Here is a 22,177-nt window from a genome sequence, read left to right on the forward strand (position 1 = left end):
GCGCGCCTCCGAGACGGCGCGCCTCCGGACAGCTCGCGCCCCGCCTCGTTGGGCCTCACGTCCGGACCGGAGGCCGGAGGTGGACGCGCTGGCACCCCGCGCGGGGCCCCGTAAGCCCTCGAGGGAGGTGCAAGCCCGCCGGAAGTCGCGCCCCCGACGCGGCCCACCTGCCCGCGGCGCCGGAAGTGGACGCTGCTGCCCTGCTTCCGGTCGGCGGGGCGCGCTGGGGCCGGGGCTGCGGACCGGGGCGAGTCCGGAGCGCCCATGGCGGAGGGCGGCGGTCCGCACGGGCGGGCCGGGCCGGGGCCCGCAGGTAACGTGCGCGCAGCCGTCGGGCCGCGGGGCGGCGGGGCAGCGGAGGGCATGGTCCAGCGCCCTGGCCGAGGGACTCCGGCGGCTGCTCCCGGGCCGGGGCCGTGCCTCCTCGTCCCCGGCGGGCCAGGCCCGTGGAGCCGCGCCCTGCCGCCAGGGTCGGGTCAGCGCGGCGCGCCGTACGGGGCGGCCCCCGGCTGCTGCGTGTGCCTGCTCCTCGGCTTCGCGTGGACATCCTCGCGCTGGGGTTCCTCTCCTGTGGAACTTGCTTTCTAACTGCCGGTCCATGAGCCGGTGGGGATTTGCTAGGACTCTTCCTGTAAGAACAGGACATGGATCATCTTCCAGCTCTGAGCGCACGGGTCAGGAAAGCCCCCAGAGGTCAGTCCCTCGGGACGGCAGGTGTCTTTTCTCCGCCCTGTCACCTACGGCTTGCCTGGGGTGCTACCGCCCATGCACAGGCAAGGGACAGCGATAACGGCATCCCCAGCGAGCTGTCCGTGACACAGCATGTCCAGGGGCCTGTGGCCCACCCGCAGAAGAGGCGGCTAGAGAGCCTCACGCTCACCACCCAGAATAGCCATCAGATGCAGGGTTTGCACCCGGGGACCTTCCTACTAAGCGGCTGTGAAGTTGCTGTGTTCAGAAGAGGTTCCCTCTTACCTTGTGGTGGGATTTCCCCTGTGTTAGTTGCTCAATTTGCCCTGTGTACCTAATGTGGAGACTGATCAGAGAAACGCAAACCTTAGGTTGTGTTTGGATCTGGAGCTGGGTGTAGAGGAGGCTGCGTTGAGCTGGGCCAGGGAGTGGGTTGAAAAGAGGCCGGCAGAGGGAGGCCCAGAGAAGAACTTAGCAAAAATGTGTGGCTCCCACTTACCCGTCGGCCTTTGCTCTACACTTTCTGAATCTTGCTGGCTCCTGCTTTGGGAGCTTTTTCACTGTGTGGGGTGAAACTGCAGGGTTGCCGCTGTGGAGGAGAACAGCTGAAGGAAGATCGGGCAGCGGCCCTAAGGGTTCCTTGAGGCCTGCCTGCTGATGGGCTGCAGGTGTGGTTGTGGGATCCGCTTGAGTGACCGCTGTGCGTGTGAAGGCGGGCTGCCCTGCCCACCTGCCGGTGAACTGTTGAGTCCTGAGGGGCGAGGAAGCTTACTCATCACCCCCCTTGTACTTTGGTCAAGTCTTGTCTGCAGTAGGTAGTCAAGAGATTTGATTTGAATGTAAAAGCAACTTTATCATTGGAAAGAGTCCACCTGTGGAGGGGCGTGCTTTCCATCTGTGCCTGTTCACATGCTGGGAGTCCGCGTTCATGCTCTTTCCTTATGCCCCTGTCTGTTAGGATGTCTGCAGAACTCTTGATTATCTGGAGATTATTTCTGGGCTCCAGTGTGAGGGGAAAAACTCGATAATTTGCAAACAGGTATCTGATTTTACAAATGTGTTGACTACTTATTTTTCATAACTCTGAAGGCTGGGAAGTCCAAGACCAAGGCCCAGCACATTCTTTGTCTGACAGGGCCCTGCTTCCTGGTTCCTAGGTGGCAGTATTCTTGCTTTGTCCTCACGTGTGGAGGGTGTGTGGGAGCTCTCTGGGGTCTCTTTTATAAGGACATAATCCCATTCGTGAAGGCTCTTCTCTCATGATCTGTGCATTCACCTACCAAAGTCACTACCTCTTAATACCATCACCTTGGAGGGTTAAGATTCCACCATATTTTGTGGGGGAGACACAGACATTCAGTCTGTAGCAGCTGCTCTTTCTATTCCTCACTGATTTCGATACCCATTTATACTAAGATCTTTTCTGGGCAATTGATTCTGTTTGATTTATTTTTTATTCTGATAAGAGATAGTAAGTTCTGGGGCGCCTGGGTGGCTCAGTTGGTTAAGTGACTGCCTTTGGCTCAGGTCATGATCCTGGGGTCCTGGGATCGAGCCCCACAGCTGGCTTCTTGCTCAGTGGGGAGCCTGCTTCTCCCTCTCCCTCTGCCTGCTATTCCCCCTGCTTGTGCGCTCTCTCTCTCAAATAAATAAATACAATCTTTAAAAAAAAAAAAAAAGGTAAGCTCTCTTAACTGGTAGGGTCGTTTTTTTTCTCATACGTACTAAAAAACAGGTGATTTTTTTTTTAAAGATTTTATTTATTTATTTGACAGAGAGAGACACAGCAGGAGAGGGAACACAAGCAGGGGGAGTGGGAGAGAAGGGACCCCGATGCAGGGCTCAGTCCCAGGATCATGACCTGAGCCGAAGGCAGATGCTTAACGACTGAGCCACCCAGGTGCCCCAAAACAGGTGATTTTTCATTTATATTTCCAGATAAACTTTTTTTTCAAGTAAGTTCCACGCCCAGCGTGGAGCCCAGTGGGGGGCTTGAGTTCAGGACCCTGACATCAAGACCTGAGCTGGGAGATCAAGAGTCAGACGCTTAACTGAGCCACCCAGGTGCCCCGCCAGATAGACTTTTATAATATTTTTGTCACATCTCATATAAAAACTCCGAAGAGATTTATTAAACCACTTGTTATCCCTTAAAACTTTTTTAGCATTGACTCATCCTGTCCAAGCACGTGGTATGGTTTACTCTGGTCATCTTGATTGTTTTCCGGTTTTATAGTCTTCATTATGTGAAGCTGGCTTTCTATTTATATGCATGTATTTTAACATTTTCCTTCTTACTGAGGTGTAACTTACATTCAGTAAAGTGCACCCATCTTAGGTTGCCGTCTTATGAGTTAAGCATGGCGACTCCTGTGAGGTCATGGCCCAGGTCGGCTTGCTACAGTCATCCGTTGCAAATAGCATTTGTTTGGCTGTTGAATTTTGCCAAATCCAAGTGTTGTTTTGTAATATGGGAGATGATCATATGGTTTTCCCCAATATTAAGACACTGCTACATTCTTGGGATAAATAGAGTAATATTATGGTGGATTTTTGATACGTATTTTAAGTTGCACCTTGCTAATAATTTTATTTAGGATCTTCCGTATTCTTCAGTAAGGTTGACGCATCGCCTCCTGTCCCACTAATGTTTTAAAAATTATTATCCTTGTCAGATTTTGTGTCAGGCTTGTGCTTGTTTCACTAAGGAAAACTTTGCTCTTTTTCTTTTTTTTTTAAAGATTTATTTATTTATTTTGAGAGAGTGAGAATGAGAGAGAGAGAGAGAGCACATGAGAGGAAGGAGGGTCAGAGGGAGATGCAGACTTCCCGCTGAGCAGGGAGCCCGATGCAGGACTCGATCCCGGGACTCCAGGATCATGACCTGAGCCGAAGGCAGTCGCCCAACCAACTGAGCCACCCAGGTGCCCAGGGAAACTTTCTGTATTTTTCTAAGCCCTGGGCGTTTCTGGAGCGTGGGAATGATTTATTCTTGCGAGTTTGAGGTACCCAGGTAGACTGAAGACAAAGGGATTGTTGCAGATGGCGCCCCCTATTGGTTGGTGTTGGCAAGGTTTTCCCTAGCTGACAGGAGCCCCTCTCTTCAGTGCAGGTCCTAATCTGAAGGAGTGGCTGAGGGAGCAGTTTTGTGACCATCCGCTGGAGCACTGTGAGGACACGAGGCTCCATGATGCAGCCTACGTGGGGGACCTCCAGACCCTCAGGAGCCTGCTGCAAGAGGAGAGCTACCGGAGGTGAGCATCACTGTCCTGGGGCTGGCCCAGTGCAGTCCGAAGCTGAGGTGCGTGATCTGTGAGGGCACTATGTCTCCCTGGTGAGCAGGTGAAGACCCTGACGCTTTCCAGTGTTAGAGGACAGGGGAGGAAAGGAGACCGAGGGAGCATGGCCAGACTTGTAGGAGATAGCCAGGTAGTGAGGGTAGGAGACCTGAATTCAAGTCCAGATCGGTCATTGACCTTTATGTTTTCTGGAAACTTCTGGCCCTCTCTGGTGTCAGCCTTCTTGATGTTAGTCCTGGTGGCAGCACTGTTACTGTCTTCAAGAGTGGTCCTGCCCCCTTCCAAGTCTCTTGTGGCTCTTTACCCTAAGCTGTATATGTGAGTTCACCTAACTTTGTTATTTTCATGTGGTTACACCCCTGTGGGTGCAGATTTCCTGATGTACCCTCCTCTGGCATCTCTGATCCCCAGCTGTCTGCCTCCCGGGCCTGGGGCTCAGCCTCAGACCAGCCGTCTCATCACCCGGGGATATGCTGTGTGTTCACCTTCTTATTCCCTTTGTTTGTAGTGCCCAGCCTGCTGCCCGCCAGACCCTGCCCATTCCTGCCCATTCCTCCACACCGGCTCAGGCTCTTCCTTCGAAGCAGCAGGTGTTGATACTACTCTTTTCCCACCAGGAACCCCTGGGAGAGCACGGAGTCTTCCTTCCCTCTGGGTGTTCTCTGATTGCTCTGTGGGTCGAAGATTGGAGTCCCAGCTAGATTAGCAACTGACCTGCCACCAGAAACTCCTTCCTGCTTTGTGTTTCTTTCCCCTTCAGGGTTAAGATGGCAGTGAATTGATAGAAGAAATGTCTTCGTGTCAGTATTGAAATGAATGCCACTTATGAATAGCCCCCAAGAGAAGGATTTCTAACAATTTAAGAATAGGGTTCTTTTTTTTTTTTTTTAACTTCTGATATCTTAGCATTATTTCATCAGAATAGATACCAGTATTTAAAAAAAAAAAAAAGCTCTAAATAATCCAGAAAGGATTGTCGTACAAAGATGTCAAATGGATTCTGCATGAATATTTAATGCAAATGACTCAGGCCCGAAGGAAACCTTAAATTTGCAGAAGCAACAGTAGAATAAAAACAACAGAATAAAATAGAGTTCAACTAGGTGTTTTCATATTGCTTTTCCAAGTACTTTTTTTTCTTTCTTCTTCTATTTGACTTGAGTAAATCTGTTTCCCGATGATCTGTTTCTGTTGCTCTGTACTTTGACCATGAGTCCTTGGAGTGTTCCTTGGTCTTCTTGGCTAGTGGGAGCCAGTGCTCAGCTGAAGGAGGAAGCCCTGGCGCACTGTGTATCTCTGTGTCACTCTTCAGTGGGCTGGATGGCCCAGCTTTGTTCACAGCTGCCCTGGGAGCCTGAAGTGAACTGTGTCTTGGTTGATGACATGGTGGGTCAGTGGGCTGCATGGCCACGGCATTCCTTGACAGGGAGTCACAGTCTGATCGTCACTTTTGATGAGAGCTGAGTGGAGCCCGTTGCCCTCTGCTGGTGCTGGCCGGGAGTGGAGCGCTGCGTGGCCTTGGCCATTTCTGCAGGCTGTCATTTGTGCTGTGTCACAGGGAGAAGGATCACAGGGGTCACCTGCTCCCAGTGGGGATGCCAGGGCCCAACCTCAGGCCTCCACAGCGAGTGGCTGGTGAGAAGGGGCCTCAGGACCGTGGCGGGGTGCCAGCGCGTGCGCTGCTATCCATCCTGCGTTGCCTCCCTGGGCACACCCTTCCACCCTGTGGGAGATCTGAGATCTTAGCTCTGCGCCTCAGTGTCCTCCACTGTGGAATGGGCTCGTCAGATCTGCTCTGCCCCACGCCCAGATCCAGCATTTCATAGAACAGAGCACACGCGGAGGCATTCTTGAAGCCCGGGAGTGTCCCCGTTTGAAGAGTTTGCCCTCCTGTTCTCTGTTTCCGGCATGGACCAGTATGGGAGGAAGCAGGGCGGCTTGTGGGTTTCCCAGCTGCCCCTCACAGCCTGGCTCCCCTGTGTTTTTTCTTAGCCGCATCAACGAGAAGTCTGTCTGGTGCTGCGGCTGGCTCCCCTGCACACCGCTGAGAATCGCGGCCACCGCGGGCCACGGGAACTGTGTGGACTTCCTTATCCGGAAAGGGGCCGAGGTGGATCTCGTGGACGTAAAAGGACAGACTGCTCTGTACGTGGCTGTGGTGAACGGACACCTGGAGAGCGCCCAGATCCTCCTGGAAGCCGGCGCCGACCCCAACGGAAGCCGACACCACCGAAGCACCCCCGTCTACCATGCCTCGCGTGTGGGCAGGGCTGACATTCTGAAGGCCCTCATCAGGTCAGTGCTGCGGAGGCCTGGCCGCCCTCGCCCCGTGGCCGCTACTTCCTGTGGCCACGTCCTCTTTCCCTGTTGTCTGTATTTACTTCTCTCTGTGTAAAGTTAGGCGTGTTGGAAGAATTGCCTGTTAGTCTTTTTAAAGAGCTACTTCTTAGCTCTGTCAGTTTTCTTATTTTTCTGCTTACTAATTTCTATTTTTTTTCCCATTTTCCTTAATCTTTCTCTTTTTTCAGTTGAACGACTGATTATTCATTTTTGTTCTCAAAGTGTCAGCTTTCAAGGTTATTATTACCTTTGCCTTTAGCTTTGGTCTTATCTGCTAAGTTTTTACCCCATATTTAAATTAAGTATTGCTAGAGTTGATTTCCTCTTTGTTCTTATGGAGGAGAAAGGTTTAATATACATTTTTCATGAACTAGTTTTATTGTATTGTGCTCAGATAACCTGGAGCGTATAATTTGCATTTTGGGGCTTCTTTTGAGTTTTTAATTTTTTTCTAATGTCACACGATGTTGTTGTGGGTTATGCTCATTATTGAACCAAAGGGGAGCTATAGGTCTCATTGAAGGCTCGTTTACACGGCATTCTGTCACATTTAGTTTTTAATCTTCTTGGGCTTAAGTAGTTCTTTGGGTGCTCACCTTTCTTACTTGACTGTATAGGATTCTTTGTTTTTTAAACACAGTTAACATTGTTGCCAGAGCTGATGTTAGGTCTATGTCTCTCTTTTGGTTTCTTAGCTGTTCCTTATTGTGTATGTTTGTTCCATGATCTAGATTTGCTTTGCTTTCCCTTTCTATTATGTTAGATGGTTTATGGACTTATTTTAATTGTACGAAGGGTTACATTTTTAAAAAATTTGAACCAGATTACATTTTCATTTTCTGTGTCTCCAGTGACTTCTTTCTACCAAAGGGTCTTTTTTTCCGTGCCTCGCTCTGGAGGTGTTTCCTGCGGTTGGACAGAGTATACTTTCGGTAGCCAGTTTTCAGTGTGGAAAGGATTGGGGAAGGGTCCTGTTGTTACAGGCTGCAGTGGGGATGGTTCTCAGGAGCAGGAGACCTGGCGTTCCCTTGCCCAGCGTAAGGTGTAGTTTTTGAATTAGGTCCTGAGAATATATTTATTACATTAAAAGTTTTTTTTTTAAATTTTTTATTTTTTTATGACTATGGAATTGGCTTTTGGAAAGACAGACGAGAGTATTATGGTATTTCCCTTCTCTTTAAAAATCTTTAGCCTGATCCTCTAAGTCACCTCAGTCTTATATCTTTGCATCTTAGAGAATGTAAGTCATTAATTAGGAAATACTTTTGAATAGGATCAGTCAATGAAATTTCATCTTGGTTCCAGAAATCCCTTTAGGCATTTCAGTCAGTTCATGATGCACAACTGCTTTAAATTAACTTCAGGCTCGGCTTTCAGAAGTACATATACAGATGCCCTGTTTGAGAAGGCGTTAGTGTTAAAGATATCTCACTCCCTCAGTGGCGTGCGGGACACGACTATTACAATGAGCTACCAAGAACACACACTAAAAAGTTTCCCATTTTCTGAATTACCAGGTAACCGACTTACTGACCTTTGGAAAGGGCAGTGATATGGTTGAGTTATGGAACAAATAATACGATCTAAATAGAGCGTCAGCTCCTGCCTTCCTAGGTCATTGTTCCTTACGCACAGGGCTCTCTGCGGTCATGCTGTAATTTGCTGTTTCTCTGCAAGTAAATTCCATTTTGTTACTTGTAAATTCCCTTGATATATGTTGCTGATTTTTTTTTTTTTTTAAAGGTAAGGAGTGGTGTTTCTGTATGTGCAAAATTTATATTGATTCACTGAGTTGTCCCAGTGGTTCCTTGCCAGAGATATTAAAAGCAGGAGGGGAATTTTGGAAAATATTCAGGATTAAAATTAACTGGATCCTATCCAGCATATTTTTATGAGTGGATGAAGGGCTGTCTTTCCCATAGCTCAGCTAATACCAGATTGTCATATTGCCCAAAATTACAAACATTTTGTAAGACCTATCCCTAACAAAAGGAGGAAAAAAAAAAATCACTGCTTAAAATCTAGTTCTCTTTTTCTTTATTGGTTGAGTGTGTGAAGTGAAATGGCAGTTTCTGCTTGGTTTGGTGTGTGTTGTAGAATGTTTCTCCTGTCACTGCTGGAGTGTCTGGGAGGCCGGGCGATGTTTGCATTTGACGATGCTGTGCGGCTTCAGTGGGGAAAGGACTGTCCTGGGAGCACATCGGTCGGTGTGCCCCTCCCTTGTCCTCCTTAGGCCTGTCCTGTAAGCAGAAGTGTGGGTTTCAGGGAGAAGTTCCTTCGGACGCTCAGAATGTGCTGAAGAGACAGGCGATGGACTATGACTGCTGGCCAGCCGTTTATGTCATGGCCTGGAAAATGGTGCCGTTTCCTGTGCCCTAGGCCCCTGCCTGTCCGCCCGTCTTCTCTGCATCTACACGCTGTCATTTCCTAATTCCACGAACCCCGTGCCCACAGAACGTGTGTGGCATTGTAGGGCTGTCTGGGGTGATGGAAGCTCAGGGAGGCGGGTGCTGGCAGTCAGGTGTTGACTCCGAGCAGAGTCGGTAACGTGCGCCAGGCAGGGGGTCTCACGGGAGTGAGACTGCGCTCTTTTCCACATCTGTCCGGCTGCACAGGATTGCACTTGGGCCCGCTACTGCTGATGTTCACTTTGATCTTTTGATTAAGGTGGTGTCTGTCAGGTTTCTCCAGTGTAAAGCTATTCTTTTTCCTCTCTGTAATTATTTAATTCGTATTTTGTGGAGAGGTACCGTGCAACACATATATATCATATTTCTCATCAAATTTTTAATTTATTCATTTATTTGTGTTAGACTTACAGTTTCGTGTATTATCCAAGGAGTTATACTCCCTTATTATTACTACTTACTTTGATGCTCAGATTGCCTCAGATTTAGCTGCAGGGAGCCCTGTCATACTGGAGGCCAGCTCTGGCCTTAGGACATGTCCCCCGCATCCTTTGAACAGTTCCGTACTTTCTCTTATAACAATATAGTCTAGGCTCATCTAGCACTGTGTCTGTCTTAGCCCTGGAATTAGTCATTTCTCCAAAGAGTCCTGGTTTCTCTTAGTGGAGAGTGGTGGTTAGAAGCCAAGATCTGGACACTGATAGTGTTTATTGCTTATGGGCTGTTGTTGTTTTGAGGCCCTCCGATGGGACAGAGCTAAGGTTACATATACACATTTCTGTCTATATTTCTCTATCTACATACCTTGACAGTTGAGTTCACCCTGATACTTTTAATCCAATCTGGTACCACAGGGGTCATCCTATTTTTCTTCCTTTCCGAATTTATTATTTGCTTTTCCAGCAGAGACCTGGTTCCCCTTCTCCTTAACATACTTATTTTGCCAATCCCCCACCTGTAACCAGTCTAGTGTTGCTATGCCCTCTCACACATGACTCCTCAGCTGATGTGGGCTCTGACGCCCCATGCCAGGCGGCATTTTTAGCAAGTACCCTCTTAACTTTGCCAGCATTCTGATACCCTGAGCCAGGCCGCCCTCTGTGCTTGCGTCCGTGGCCTCTGCGTAGATTAAAGGGACCTAGATTAATAGTTTGCACTTGGGAGAACTCCAAATTCCTAATAGTAAGTCTGTATTTGGACTTCCCTGAGGGCAGGGACAAGGGCACCTCCCTTGTGGGGACCCTGAAGCCTCTGCCTTTTTAGAGGCATTTAGAGGTTGGCTCTGTTGAACAATGTGGCTTCCAGTTCAGGCTGCTCCTGCACGTGAGAGATGCATTTCCTCACGTCTGGGCTGTCACCGGGCCTCTTGGACAGCCGTAGGGATTGTCTCGGGGGCTGCAGTGAGCGTGCCCCTCTGTGTGCAGCTCCCTGCTGGCAAGCTCTGCTTCCTGTCTCAGGTCCTTCTGGGGGAATCTGGTGCTCTGGTGTTTAGTGCCCCCAGAAAGAGGAGCCGCCCTGCAGGGAGGACGTCGTGGCACCAATCTGGATACACAGTTGGGCTAAAGTGGGTTTTTTTTTGCTTTTAATTTTTGGGGATTGCCTTTAATTTGTTTTATGACATATGTATGTGGTTCCAAAGTCAAATCTATAAAACAAAGTGTATTAAAAGAAGTCTAGCTTCTGTGTTGGTCTCCTTCAACTCCCCTATAGATGACCATTTTAGAACTTTTATGTTTTATCCCTCCATTGTTAAAAAATAAGCCTAATGTGTACATGTCTAGGTATGTGTCATATACATGTATGTATCGTAACCACTTTCCCTCTGATAAGCAGTAGCATAGTACACACTTTGACTGGCCTGCCTTTCTCACTTGTTAAATGTGTTCTGAGGTCATTCCAGAGCAGGATTGAGCGATACTCCTCACGCCTTGCCATAGCGGTTCATTGCTGCTCTATATGGATGGACCATGGTTTGTTCAACCAGTCTCCTGTTGAGGGGCCTCTGGGTTGTTTCTTGCCTTCAGCTGTTACGGATAATGTTTTAATGAGTTGTCGCGTGCATGCATCTTTTCAGAATTTTGCAAATGTAACTTGGAAAGAGATTCCAAGAGTGTGATTGGTGGGTCAGAGGGTAAATGCATATGTTATTTTGCCACTTCTTGACAAATTTCCTGCTAGTGGGATTGTTCCATTTTGCATTGCCCCCAGAACTGAATGAGACTTCTTGTTTCTTTAAAGCTTGGTCAATAAAATTTTGATTTTCTCCAGTGTGATAGGTGAGAAGTAGTATCTCAGGGTAGTTTTTTTTTTTAATTAAAAAAATATAATGTTACATTAGTTTCAGTTGTAAAGGTAGTTTTAATTTGCATTTGTGTTATGAGTGAGGCTGAGTATCCTTTCAAATGGCTGGGAGATGCTTGCCACTGTCAGCGTCTCTAGCTCATTTTCCTGTAGAACAGTTGATCTTTTCCTTTTCTAAGAAAAAGGATTTATTTATTTGAGAGAGAGAGACAGAGCATGAGCGAGCAGAGGGGAGGGGCGGAGGAGAGTCACAAGCAGATCCCGTGCACAACGTGCACGGCATGGACCCCAGCACGGGGCTCGATCCCAGGATCATGACCCTGAGATCACCACCTGAGCTGAAACCGAGACTCGGACGCTTAACTGCCTGTGCCACCCAGATGCCCCGATCTTTTCCTTTTATTAGCTCTTTCTGCATTAAGGATATTAATCCTTGGTAATAATATTCCCCCAACTTTTCCACTTACTGTTTTACTTTGTTTATGCTCCTTTTTGCCATGCAAAAGTTTTTCTTTGTTTAATTTTCTTTTTTAGGATTTTTTTAAAGATTATTTATTTACTCATTTGTCAGAGAGAGAGAGCGCGCTCGCACAAGCAGGGGGAGCGGCAGGCAGAGGGAGAAGCAGGCTCCCCCTTGAGCAGGGAGCCCGATGCAGGGCTCGATCCCAGGACTCTGGGATCATGACCTGAGCCGAAGGCAGACGCTAACCGACTGAGCCACCCAGGCATCCCTCTTTGTTTTTAATTTTCATGTTAAAAAGCTTTCCTGTTACATCTTTTCTTGTTTGATATTCCAAATAGACGTTATAATCAACTTCTGTAACTCCAGAGATGTTAGTTTTGTTTAATTTGTATTTATAATCAAGTTATTCTTTTTTTTTTTTGAAGATTTTATTTATTTGTTCATAAGAGACAGAGAGAGAGAGAGAGAGAGAGGCAGGGGCAGGGGCAGGGGCAGGCTCCCCGCTGAGCAGGGAGCCTGATGCAAGACTTGATCCCAGGATCCTGGGATCATGACCTGAGCCGAAAGCAGACGCTTAACCATCTGAGCCACCTAGGCGCCCTATAATCAAGTTATTCTAAGAATGGGATTTTCATTTATATAACACACTTCAGGAAAATGATCTCTTAATAGCGTTGAGCCCTCCTCTCCAAGGTGGGGGTGGGGCTTTCCATTTCCAAAGTCTGTATGACTTCAGGAGTATTTTGTAAACTTCCCTCAGGCAAATTTTGGACATGTACTATTAAGTTTATGCTTAGATATCTCATTTTAAAATTTTTTTTGCTTTCATAAATGAGGTCTTTTCCATTTTGTTTTTGAACTTATTTTTGTATGTATGAAGGCTGTTGATTTTATAACTTTATTAAAGTAATAAATTCTCTCATTGCTTATTGTATTTTCATTAATTACTCAGGGCTTTCCAGACATAGTCATATTCTCTGAAAATAGGGAAAGTTTTTTCCTCTTCCTTTATGATCTTAATTAGCTAATTGCTTTCTCTTGTCTGATTGCACTAAAATACCCTTATAAATGCCTGAATCAGGGGCACCTGGGTGGCTCGGTTGTTTGATCGTCCGACTCTTGATTTCGGCTCAGGTCATGATCTTAGGGTGTTGAGATCAAGTCGTGCACCCTCTCTCTCTCAAATAAATAAATACATCTTTAAAATGTCTGAGTAATAGTGGGCTGGAGAATGGATGTAGGCAGCTTGCTCCGGCTTCCATAGGAGAGCCGCCCCTCTCCCCATTAGGTGAGACGCCAACATCTGGGTTTTATCTTGTGAAGGAAATGTCCATCGCTTCTTATTTTACTGAGTATTTATAAACCTGCATTAGTGTTGAGTTTTGTCCCATGCCTTCTTTTTTTCATCTATAGAGGTAATCGTGATTTTCCCCTTAGTTCTGTGAATATATGGACTGTGTTCTTAGGATTTCTAATATTGGAACCAGCCTTGCATTCTTGGAATAACCTGCATGAGGTCATGGTGTATTGCTTTCTTAATATACTTTGGATTTGCTTTGCTAACATTAAAATATTGAAGGTGGTTAAGTTGATATTCATAAGCGAAATTAGTTGGTAGTTTTTTTTTTTTTTTAATGGTGTGGCTTTTGTCAGGTTTGGGGATTATTTTGCTAATTTCATAAGATGAATTTGGAATTTCCCCCCCCCTTTTTTGAAGTAGTTTGACTAGCCATAAGATTGTTGGCTCTTCAAAGGCTTTGAAGAATTCCCCGATGAATTTGTTGTGTGAGTGGGTTCCAAGTTCTTAAGGACTGTCTTGCCTTCCTGGAAGTCATGAGACCGCTGTGATCTGTGGCACCTCCTCAGCGGCTCCCCAGTGCTCATGGAGGTCAGGCCTGACTCCGGTGCTGTGGGGATCTGTTGACTTCAGTCAGTCTCCTGCAAGGTCTCACTGTCCCGGTGTCTCCCTGTAGGTACGGGGCTGACGTCGACGTCAACCACCACCTGACTCCTGACATCCGGCCCCCTTTCTCCCGGCGCCTCACGTCCCTGGTGGTCTGCCCCTTGTATATCAGCGCAGCCTACCACAACCTCCAGTGCTTCAAGCTGCTGCTCCAGGCGGGGGCGAACCCCGACTTCAACTGCAATGGTCCTGTCAACACGCAGGGCTTCTACAGGGGCTCCCCCGGCTGTGTCATGGATGCCGTCCTGCGTCACGGCTGTGAGGCGGCCTTCGTCAGCCTGCTCGTAGAGTTTGGAGCCAACCTGAACCTGGTGAAGTGGGAATCCTTGGGCCCAGAGTCAAGAGGCAGAAGGAAGGTGGACCCTGAGGCGTTGCAGGTCTTCAAAGAGGCCAGAAGTAAGTGGCCTGAGTCCCCTTCTACCTTGCAGTCTGTGTGGGTCACTTGAAGGAACTGAGCTGTAGTGATGAAAACAAACTCGTCCAACAAAGCACTCAGGCAGAACCTGCAGTTGGGGCTAGGAGGTCTCTAGAATACTCCCAGATTGGTCTTTCCAAATTCCTCGACACCAAGAGTTGATACAAAGAAATATATAAAAGTACATGTTCAAAGTTCCTGGAATTGTCGTCGACTGCTTTACCTCTTTGCTGCTTTGTGACCCCAAGTCCTTCACGTGCGCGTGGTTTTTAAATGTTTGACAGTAAATTGCCAGCCCTTCCTCCTCTAGGGGTCCTCAGTCCCTTTCTTCAGTTCCACTCAAATACCGTTACTTTTATTGTGTGAAACGTCTGGCTTTTGTTAGAATCGACTCCATAGCTTGCTTATTTATGAAGGAAGATTTTGCTAACGAATCAATAAATCGACAGTCAGGTTGTTTGCTGTTGATCTGGAGCCTGGTCTTCGTGTCTGAGGCTCACTCTGGGCCTCAGAAGCGGACCTTGTGCGCCTCCTGCCGGCTGCTCTGGGCCCTCTGTGACCTGCCCGTGCCCGGCCTCCTCCTCGCCTGGGTGTCAAGGACATCTGAGTTGAAAACCTTTTCCCTAACCCCTTGCCTCTCACAGAACTTGAGTTCATTGTGTTTTTGTTGTTGGAGTTTCCTAAGCCAGTCATTAAAACGTGCTCCCGGTGAGCCTTCCCCCAAAGAGCTGGTTAATGGTCAGCTGAAGTCGTTCTGAGAGAGGCTGCCTGCGGCGTGCCTGCTTCACAAGGCAGGGACGTGGTTAGGCTTTTGACCCACAACAAAACTGTGAGCCTGCACTCCTCACAGACTGCTCGGCCTGTCTGTCCTGGGTCCCCCGGGAGCTCCTGGGATTGACCAAGAGCAGAGGCTGACGGAGGGTTAGGGTCCATCGTTCACACCTGTCCAGGCCTTCAGTGGTCAGCTCTTGTTTCTGTCTAGGAAATTAAACCCGGTCAAGGAGGTGCCGTCCCGGTGAGCAGGTGCCCCAGGTGAAGATTGCACTCCTTGCGCAGGCGGGAGGAGTGGATGACAGACCTTCCTCCCTGGGGGCCACTCTCTCTACTGTAAAATTGGGAAGTTGGCAGTGAGCACTTAGGGCAGTTCTGTCAGTCTCAGCCAGCCTCTGGCTAACCTCCCTCCCTCTGTCTCCCTTTCTTCCCTCGGTGTTCCAGGTGTCCCCAGGACCTTGCTGAGTCTGTGCCGTGTGGCCGTGAGAAGAGCTCTTGGCAAATACCGACTCCATCTGATTCCCTCGCTGCCTCTGCCAGACCCCATAAAAAAGTTTCTGATTTATGAGTAGAATGCAAGTGCAGCAGTTGATTGCAGTGAGGAGGAAGGTGATCTGCAGTGAAAGTCGACACCAATTCTTGCTCCCATGAACCACATCCTGTCTGTGCTGCTGACGGAATCCCATTTGGCTGTTGGTAAAGCAGAAACGGCCTTGTTCTCATGGATTGTAATTCCATCTCAGGTGCTCGGGGCATTGGACAGTCGTGGAGTCATTGTCTGCTGAAAAGTTCATACAAAACTTCATTTTGTTCTTCCTCAATATCTCTGTTTTGGATTTTCATAGTAGCAAATTCACAAAGTGGGCCTTGCGGTGTGTGTAAGTACGGGCTGAGGTTGGAGGTCTGCTAATAGCTCCAGCAGGGGAGACTCCTAGCACTTTCCAGAACTGTGCTTCTGTTTGTATTTTTACTTCTCGATTTCACTGTTTAATTAAAGCCTTCTAATACCTAAATGAAAAGAGAGTTTTGGTAAAAAAAAAAAAAAAAAAAAGTACAGAAATGCAGTTCACGAATTTGCTGGTTTGTTTTCCCTGCTCCTGGGGGTGACATGTGGCATCTGTCTGCACTCACCCCTTCCTTGCCGCTTCCGCGTACTCTTCTTGTGGTAGTGTCCTCTGTTAATTGTCTTCTTTCCAGGATGGTTTTTTGGCTGGGTGGATCGGCTGTGTTAGCTCAGTCAGTAGCTGCGTTTGTTCACAGTCTAAAGGGAGGACCTTCTGCAGTGCTGCACCTGTTCTCATACCTAACTGTGCCTCGCGTCACGCCAGCAGGTCCCACGAACTCTCTGCCCTTTCTCTTTGAGGAGCTTCCAGACACGGATTGATTTTAGGAGGGCCGCACTGAAGAACTAGCCAGTAAAATGACTGCCTGCATTTGCACCAAGGACCACTCCAACAGCATTCACTGCCAGTTCTAACCGAAGGGGACACCTGTGGCGCTGCTTTCTAGTCCTTGCACACTCCAGGGCGGGGGGATTCACTTGTCCTCTGGATGGTTCCAGGCTTTCTGTTGCTTGGGTCCAGTGGACAAAACATTTGGCATTTGGTTGATTGCTCTTTGCCTTTTTGGACCTCATGTCTTGGTAGTTGCTCCTAGAAGCTGAGGACGGGGGCGGCAGCGAGGTCAGAAGTCTTCGCCTGGCCCGCGGGGGTTGCTGGTAGGTGAGACGAGCTGAGTTCTCCTCCCTGAGTCTGTGGCCGTGGGCTGGGCTCACTCACACCCGGGCCGTGCAGCTCAGTACTTGGCTGTGTCCGCAGAGGGGGGCCGTTGGCTGCCTCTCCAGAGCCCTCCAGGTGATGCTGTTTCCTAGGAAACCACCTCTGGGAGCTTGAAGCCTCCGATGACCGTTGTGTGGAATCGTGGTGATTCTGACCTTCAGCAGTGTTTAGGAATGGGCAGATTCCAAATCTGTGTTTAGGTTTTCTGTCATAAGAGCTGTCTAATTTGTAATAATTGAATTAATGATACAGGTTTACTTATTTACTAACAGCATTGTAGGTTTTAGTCGAGGAGACAGGCAGCATCCGTCATTGTCTTATGCGGCTCGAGGATAGAATTCTCAACCCCACCTCGTGTATCCTGGACGGCTCGGCCAGAATGCCAGGCTGTGACCTGTAGGTGCATGTGTGAGGTCCCAGGGGAGAAGGGGCCTGGATGGTTCAGAGGGAAGACACAATCACGGGAGGCCCCACGTGGCGACAGTGACCCTGTCACAAGCTGTGGCCATAGTGTAAGTGTGGGATGGCTGGCGGAGCCTGAAGTTGGGCTTGTGTGCTGCTGCTGAAGGTCTGGGCCCCTGGCTGGCTGGGCTTATGCAGAGCTGGGGGCCGCTCGGAGTGAGGCTGTGAGCTGTGGGGTGTGGGTAGCTGATGAGGGTCCTTAGAGCCTGAGCCAAGTGCCACAAGGGCTTCAGCTGAGAAGGGCTTCGGGGTGTTCTTTGTGGCATTCAGGGTGGGACCGAGACCACAGTTAGGCGGTGGCAGGAGCTGTGGGGAAGTAGGGCTCCCCGGATATAGGGAAGTTGGACTGGGCCACTGGCAGGGGCGTCATGTCCCTGGAGGTGGGAAAGCAGCGGCTGGTCACCTTCTCGGTAGGGCTGAAAGAGGAGCTCTGGAGTGGGTGGTGGTTCACCTTACTTTTCAGCTCTTCCGACTCTGGGTCCCCCTGCCTCGGCCCTTTTAGTTCAGGGTCTCTCCAGGTGGGCCCTGTTACAGACACGTGGCACGCTCCGAGTCTGCCCCACTGGGTGCTTTCTGCAGAGGTGTGTTAGGACAGGGCCTCCCCAGCCCTGCCCAGGGTAGGAGGGTAGCTCTGTTCCTGGACCTTCTGGAAAGCCGCGCTGGGAACGCTGCCCGTGCAGAAGTCTCGCACATTTGGCACGACCTACGGGCTGCACGAGCCAAGGCCCCAGTGCAGGGTGGTGTCGGGGTCTGCTGCCCGGCGAGGCCAGTGCCGGGCTTCATTCTGGGGGGTTGAACGGTTTTCCCAGGGTCTCTCTAAAATTAATGGACGGAGTTGACTCTCATAGTTGGGTCTCCCCCAGACCTGGCCAGGGAGGTAGTGTGAATCAGGAGAGAGGAGCCACAGGGAGCACGAATGTGCACAGGACTGGGGCCTCTGCTCTTCCTTTGCGGAGCACAGCTTTGATTGTTCAGCCAGACTCTGCTGATGCTTTCGAAATCCTGAGAACTGTGAGGTTCAGCCTCTGGTTTGGAACTTCGTAGCTGCCAAACATGAATCTGAAAACAGTGTAGATGGTTGCTTAAGGTCATTCCTACTTGTTTGAGTGACACTTACCTTTACTGAAGCTCCCTTTCCTTCTGTTGGCCAGGATAGGGTACTGAAGAGGAAAGAGTAGCTCGGTCACAACACTTTATGGATCATGTTTCTGAGGCATGGGGCACCCAAGACCCCTGTAAAAGGAAACGTGGTGGTACTCGAGGAGGCTGCTGCCCAGCGGGCCCTGGAGCTGTCCCTAGAGACGGGCACAGCAGACCAACGGGAGTGAGCTGGAGTGTCCCGACTGTTCCCACTCGTGGGGCACTTCCTGGCCATTGAAGAGCGTCCTGCTGTGGGCTTTGGCTGCTGTGGACAGATGGGCAGGGATTGGGGTCGGGGGTCAGGGGCAGTGTTGATAACCTCTGAGAATTCCGCTCTGGCGTCCTGCCTGCCAGAGCGGAGTCTCTTTCCCAAAGCCATCCGTGTCACGTGTGGCTGTGCCTTTTCATATTATTTACGCTATTTATATATTTATTTATTTATGTCCTGCCTTGTTCCAGAAAAGGGTTTAGGGCAGCGATGCTTGGTTTTTGATGTTCTGTTCTGACATTTGGGAAGTTTCTGTCGGCATGTACTTGTTAGGTGAGTTTAAAAAGAGGACAACCAGCAGTTTCCTGTTGTTGACTGTGTTTCGGTTCTCAGGCTTAAGTGCCATCCTTCTTTCCTTCTTCTGAATTGATTTTTTAAATCAAAGGTTCATGTGGAGGTAGAAGGGGAGGAGGAATGTGCAGCAAGCAGAGGTCTGAGTGAAGGAAACGGCCTGAGAGAGAAGTGCTTTGCCTGCGCTTTCCCACGCGGGCCCCAGGAGCTGGGAGGCCGCGCTCCGGCCGTGCCTGCCCCCAGGACGTGTGGGGGACACTGCACTGAGCAGTCCCTGTGGCTGTGAACTGCTGGGTGACCTTGTCCCTCCTCTTGGTGGGATGTGCATTGGAGGTGGTGACGGTGCTGGAAGAGCCTGTGACCTTGGGGACCCCACGGGGCAGAGGGCTCTGTGCACGTCCGTAGGACAAGGACACATTAAATAACTTACGAAATCAAGTTTATTCAACCTAAAGATTGATCTTTTATTCTGAGATAATGTCCTTCCTAATTTGGATGATAAAATGGATTTTTATGTAATGAAGGTGATAATAGAGGGCAGTATTTTTATTTTTTAAAATGCTCGTGGTTGGAAGATAAAATGTTGGCTGCTCTTTGTCAGGTCCCAGATTTTAACTTTGCCAGTCTCTGAAGTTGCAGAGTCTGGGAAACCCAGCCTAGCTACGGTGTATGTTTACGTAATGAGGAGAAATTCCTCTTGGATTCTTAAAACAGCCTGTACGTTGTTGCATTTCTGCTGCTCGTAGTCTTAAGAGCAAGCTCCGAGGTCACTGTGTGTGGTGTCAGCAAGTGCCTGCTTATGGTGTGGCGTGACAGCTTCCCTGTGGTGACGGGCCTCTGGCCATTCCTGAATCCATGAGAAACACTCCCCAGAAGTGTTGTGTGGCTTCTCAGTGAGGGCTGCCTTCACCTCAGGCCTTGGGGGCCCATGGCCCCCCGAGTGCTGGTGGCTCTGTGGCATGTTGGTGATGGCGCTCATAGTGGGTCTTCTGGAACTGAGACTTCAGCTTCCACTTCTGTCCCTTTGGCTGCCCGCCAGGCCCTCAGTGAGCAGTCCTGAGTGGTCCGGATTCCGCACCAACTTGGAAGTGCCTCATTTGGCCATGTGACCTCTTTCTCCCTGGCTTACTTATTACTCCCTCCAACCCCCCAGAACCTGACCCCTTGGTGTGGAATAAAATAGCCGATGTGAACTCATGAATGGTTAGTGGGACTGTGTCCCAGGAGAATTCCATGGGAGGGACGTGCAGATTTTGGAGCGTAGTGAGGTACAGAGTATATGTATGTATACTACACATTCTAGGCAGACAATCAGATGGAGAGGCGAGGCGGGGAGAAGGGGTGACTTCTGTGGCCTTAACAGGAAATTGTGCAGTGTCTGGACTGCATGGCATCCCTTTTTTTTTTTTTTTAAGTTGGTTTGGTTTCATATCTCTACCAAGTAATGTATGAATGTGCATCAGTGCAGTTTGAGTGTGGTGTTGGTGAACGTGTGAAGTCCCGCTTGCTGCCGTGGTTTAGCCAGCAGTGTCCCTGCTCTGCCCCGCAGTGTTTGCCCAGCTCCCGGGGCTTGTGTGGTCGGCACAAGAGTGTGACCCGCAGTGGGCCTGTGTGCCTGGAGACACGCTGACGGGAACGTTCACGTAGACCCTGTTTGTCCCTCCTGCTTTGGGAATGAAGGCGTGTTTGCCCTCAGCAGCTGGGGCCGCGACTGTTCTTGCACTTGTGCCTGGTTAAGAGTTTCCAAAAGTATGATAGATGTCTTTGATATGCTATTGTAACTTTAATAAATGCTTTATTACCCTTTAATTCAACCCCCCCCTCCCCAATGCCTTAATTTTTTGGACTGTTTATCTCAATGGGTAGAAATTGGTCTTGTGAAATCTTTGAATACACATTTCAGCCAAGTGACTGGCTCTCTGGAAAGTTTCTAATGATATGGAGAGAGGAACTTTTTTGAACTGCTCCAAGGGATCTTAGTTCTAGAGGGGCACCCAGAATGTGGCACAGATTTAAATTTCTGGCCGAGCCTGTTTTACTTAGTGGGGTTTCCAGTTTGAAGAGAATGTGCCTCTAAAGTGTTTGAAACCCATGGCTTTCAAGCAAGGTGAATTGTCCCTACAGTGCTGTGCCGGGGGGAAGTGGTGGGGAACTGTGGGCAGAACCATTGTTTCTGGGTCTCTCTGACAGCGGGAAGGTAAGGTATAAAGCCTTGGGATGAACCCAGGAGTGAAGGAACTAAATAAAGACATTTATTCCTGTCTCAGCGACACTAGCATGTTCTCTGTGTCTGCTGTTTCAGATAATCTTCTTCATTCCTCACACCCTGACCACCCCCCGACCCCTGGCTGCACACACACCTCTCCTGCTCTGCTGGAAAGGTGGCCTCGCTTTCTTTCTGTCTCAAAACCTGCTCAGTTTGTGTGGTTGAGATTGGGTGGCTTTCCACCCAGTTGGGTGGCGTATCCAGTATTCATCTGTGATAACAGAGGCCACAGTGTTAGCTGGACACTTAAATTCCCAGAATAGTCTTCATTTCCCAGCCTTCTGTGCAGTAGGTGTGGCTGTTTGCCATAACTCCTTTCTGAAATCCCATTAAATGACAGTGGAATTTTACTTTTTAAAAAATGTACAAATCCACTAAGATGACTGAATAGCAACAAAATTTAGGAATGAAGCTCTCAAGAAAACAGATAAATGGTAACTGATCTCGAAACATCTGAGAAAACCCCCTTGTAAAAAGGAAGTATCTGAGAATCTGATTTCACTGCAAAGCTCCCAAAGGCTCTGGCATCGGCAGCTCAGGTACCCTCGAAGTGGCTGTGGGTGAGTGGGAGGACTGGCTGAGAGCCAGGTTGAGACGTAGTCCTGACCCTGCTACACACAGTTGGGCAGCCTATGTCTGCCCCAGCCCAGTACAAGACCTGCCACGCTCAGCCTTCCGTAAGCCGACTCTTCAGCTGGGACTCAGGCTCATGTCCTGCAGGCAGGAATAGAGCAGAAGAGGCTTCTTGGGGAATCTCATCAGCCTAAGGTGTAGAACCAGAAGAAAACGGAGTCGCTTATATAAGTCAGGGATGAAATGGAGATCATTTCGTCTCCATTGGTGTGTAAAGGAAGCAATCTTACAGGAATTGAAGGCCCTTCTCAGAAGTCAGCAGAGGATGCTGGCTGGCCCCCAAATACTGGGTCTGTTATGCCCAACTCTGGACTTTTTGTTCCCTGACTCAGCTACCCTCATCCAAATAAGAAAGAACACCATTAGGCAACCAGTCAGCTGAAAAACCAAAGTAGCTTTTGTATTTGTCCCATTAAAGCCCCGTGGTCTGTGAGCAACTCAGAACTCATTGCTTTTGTAGCCCTGAGTTACCTGGTTTGCAGGCTGAAAGCCTTGCGATAGACTCATCTTTCTGTTTTGTTTAATTCAGTATGCAGTTTGGTTTTTGACAAAGGAAAGACCTAACAGACCAACACTGAATGTGGCCAGCCAAATGGTCACATGTCTTACAGTAGATTCCAACAAATCAAGAGAATTCTGAGAACAAAGGGCAGAGTTTCCAGATTACAAGAGCCCATGTAGTGCTAACA

At 49.0% G+C, this 22,177-nt stretch overlaps 1 protein-coding gene across 3 annotated transcripts; it reads left to right on the forward strand.

The window, feature by feature from the left end:
* Positions 1-135: 135 nt before the first annotated feature.
* On the forward strand, positions 136-20,403 carry ASB1 (ankyrin repeat and SOCS box containing 1). Of its 3 annotated transcripts, none has more exons than XM_027590772.2 (5): positions 136-313; positions 3,803-3,944; positions 5,982-6,284; positions 13,475-13,860; positions 15,095-20,403. In XM_027590772.2, the coding sequence occupies exons 1-5, from the start codon at positions 265-267 to the stop codon at positions 15,220-15,222; spliced, it is 1,008 nt and encodes a 335-aa protein (XP_027446573.1). In that variant the 5' UTR covers positions 136-264; the 3' UTR covers positions 15,223-20,403. The 3 variants fall into 3 exon arrangements, with proteins under 3 accessions (XP_027446573.1, XP_027446572.1, XP_027446574.1); XM_027590771.2 differs by lacking the exon at positions 136-313 and adding an exon at positions 346-693 and having other exon boundaries at positions 3,798-3,944; XM_027590773.2 differs by lacking the exon at positions 136-313 and adding an exon at positions 573-693.
* The last annotated feature ends 1,774 nt before the right edge of the window (positions 20,404-22,177 follow it).

This window comes from Zalophus californianus, chromosome 3 (genome assembly GCF_009762305.2).
Source record: "Zalophus californianus isolate mZalCal1 chromosome 3, mZalCal1.pri.v2, whole genome shotgun sequence".
In the NCBI taxonomy this organism is placed as follows: Eukaryota; Metazoa; Chordata; class Mammalia; order Carnivora; family Otariidae; genus Zalophus; species Zalophus californianus.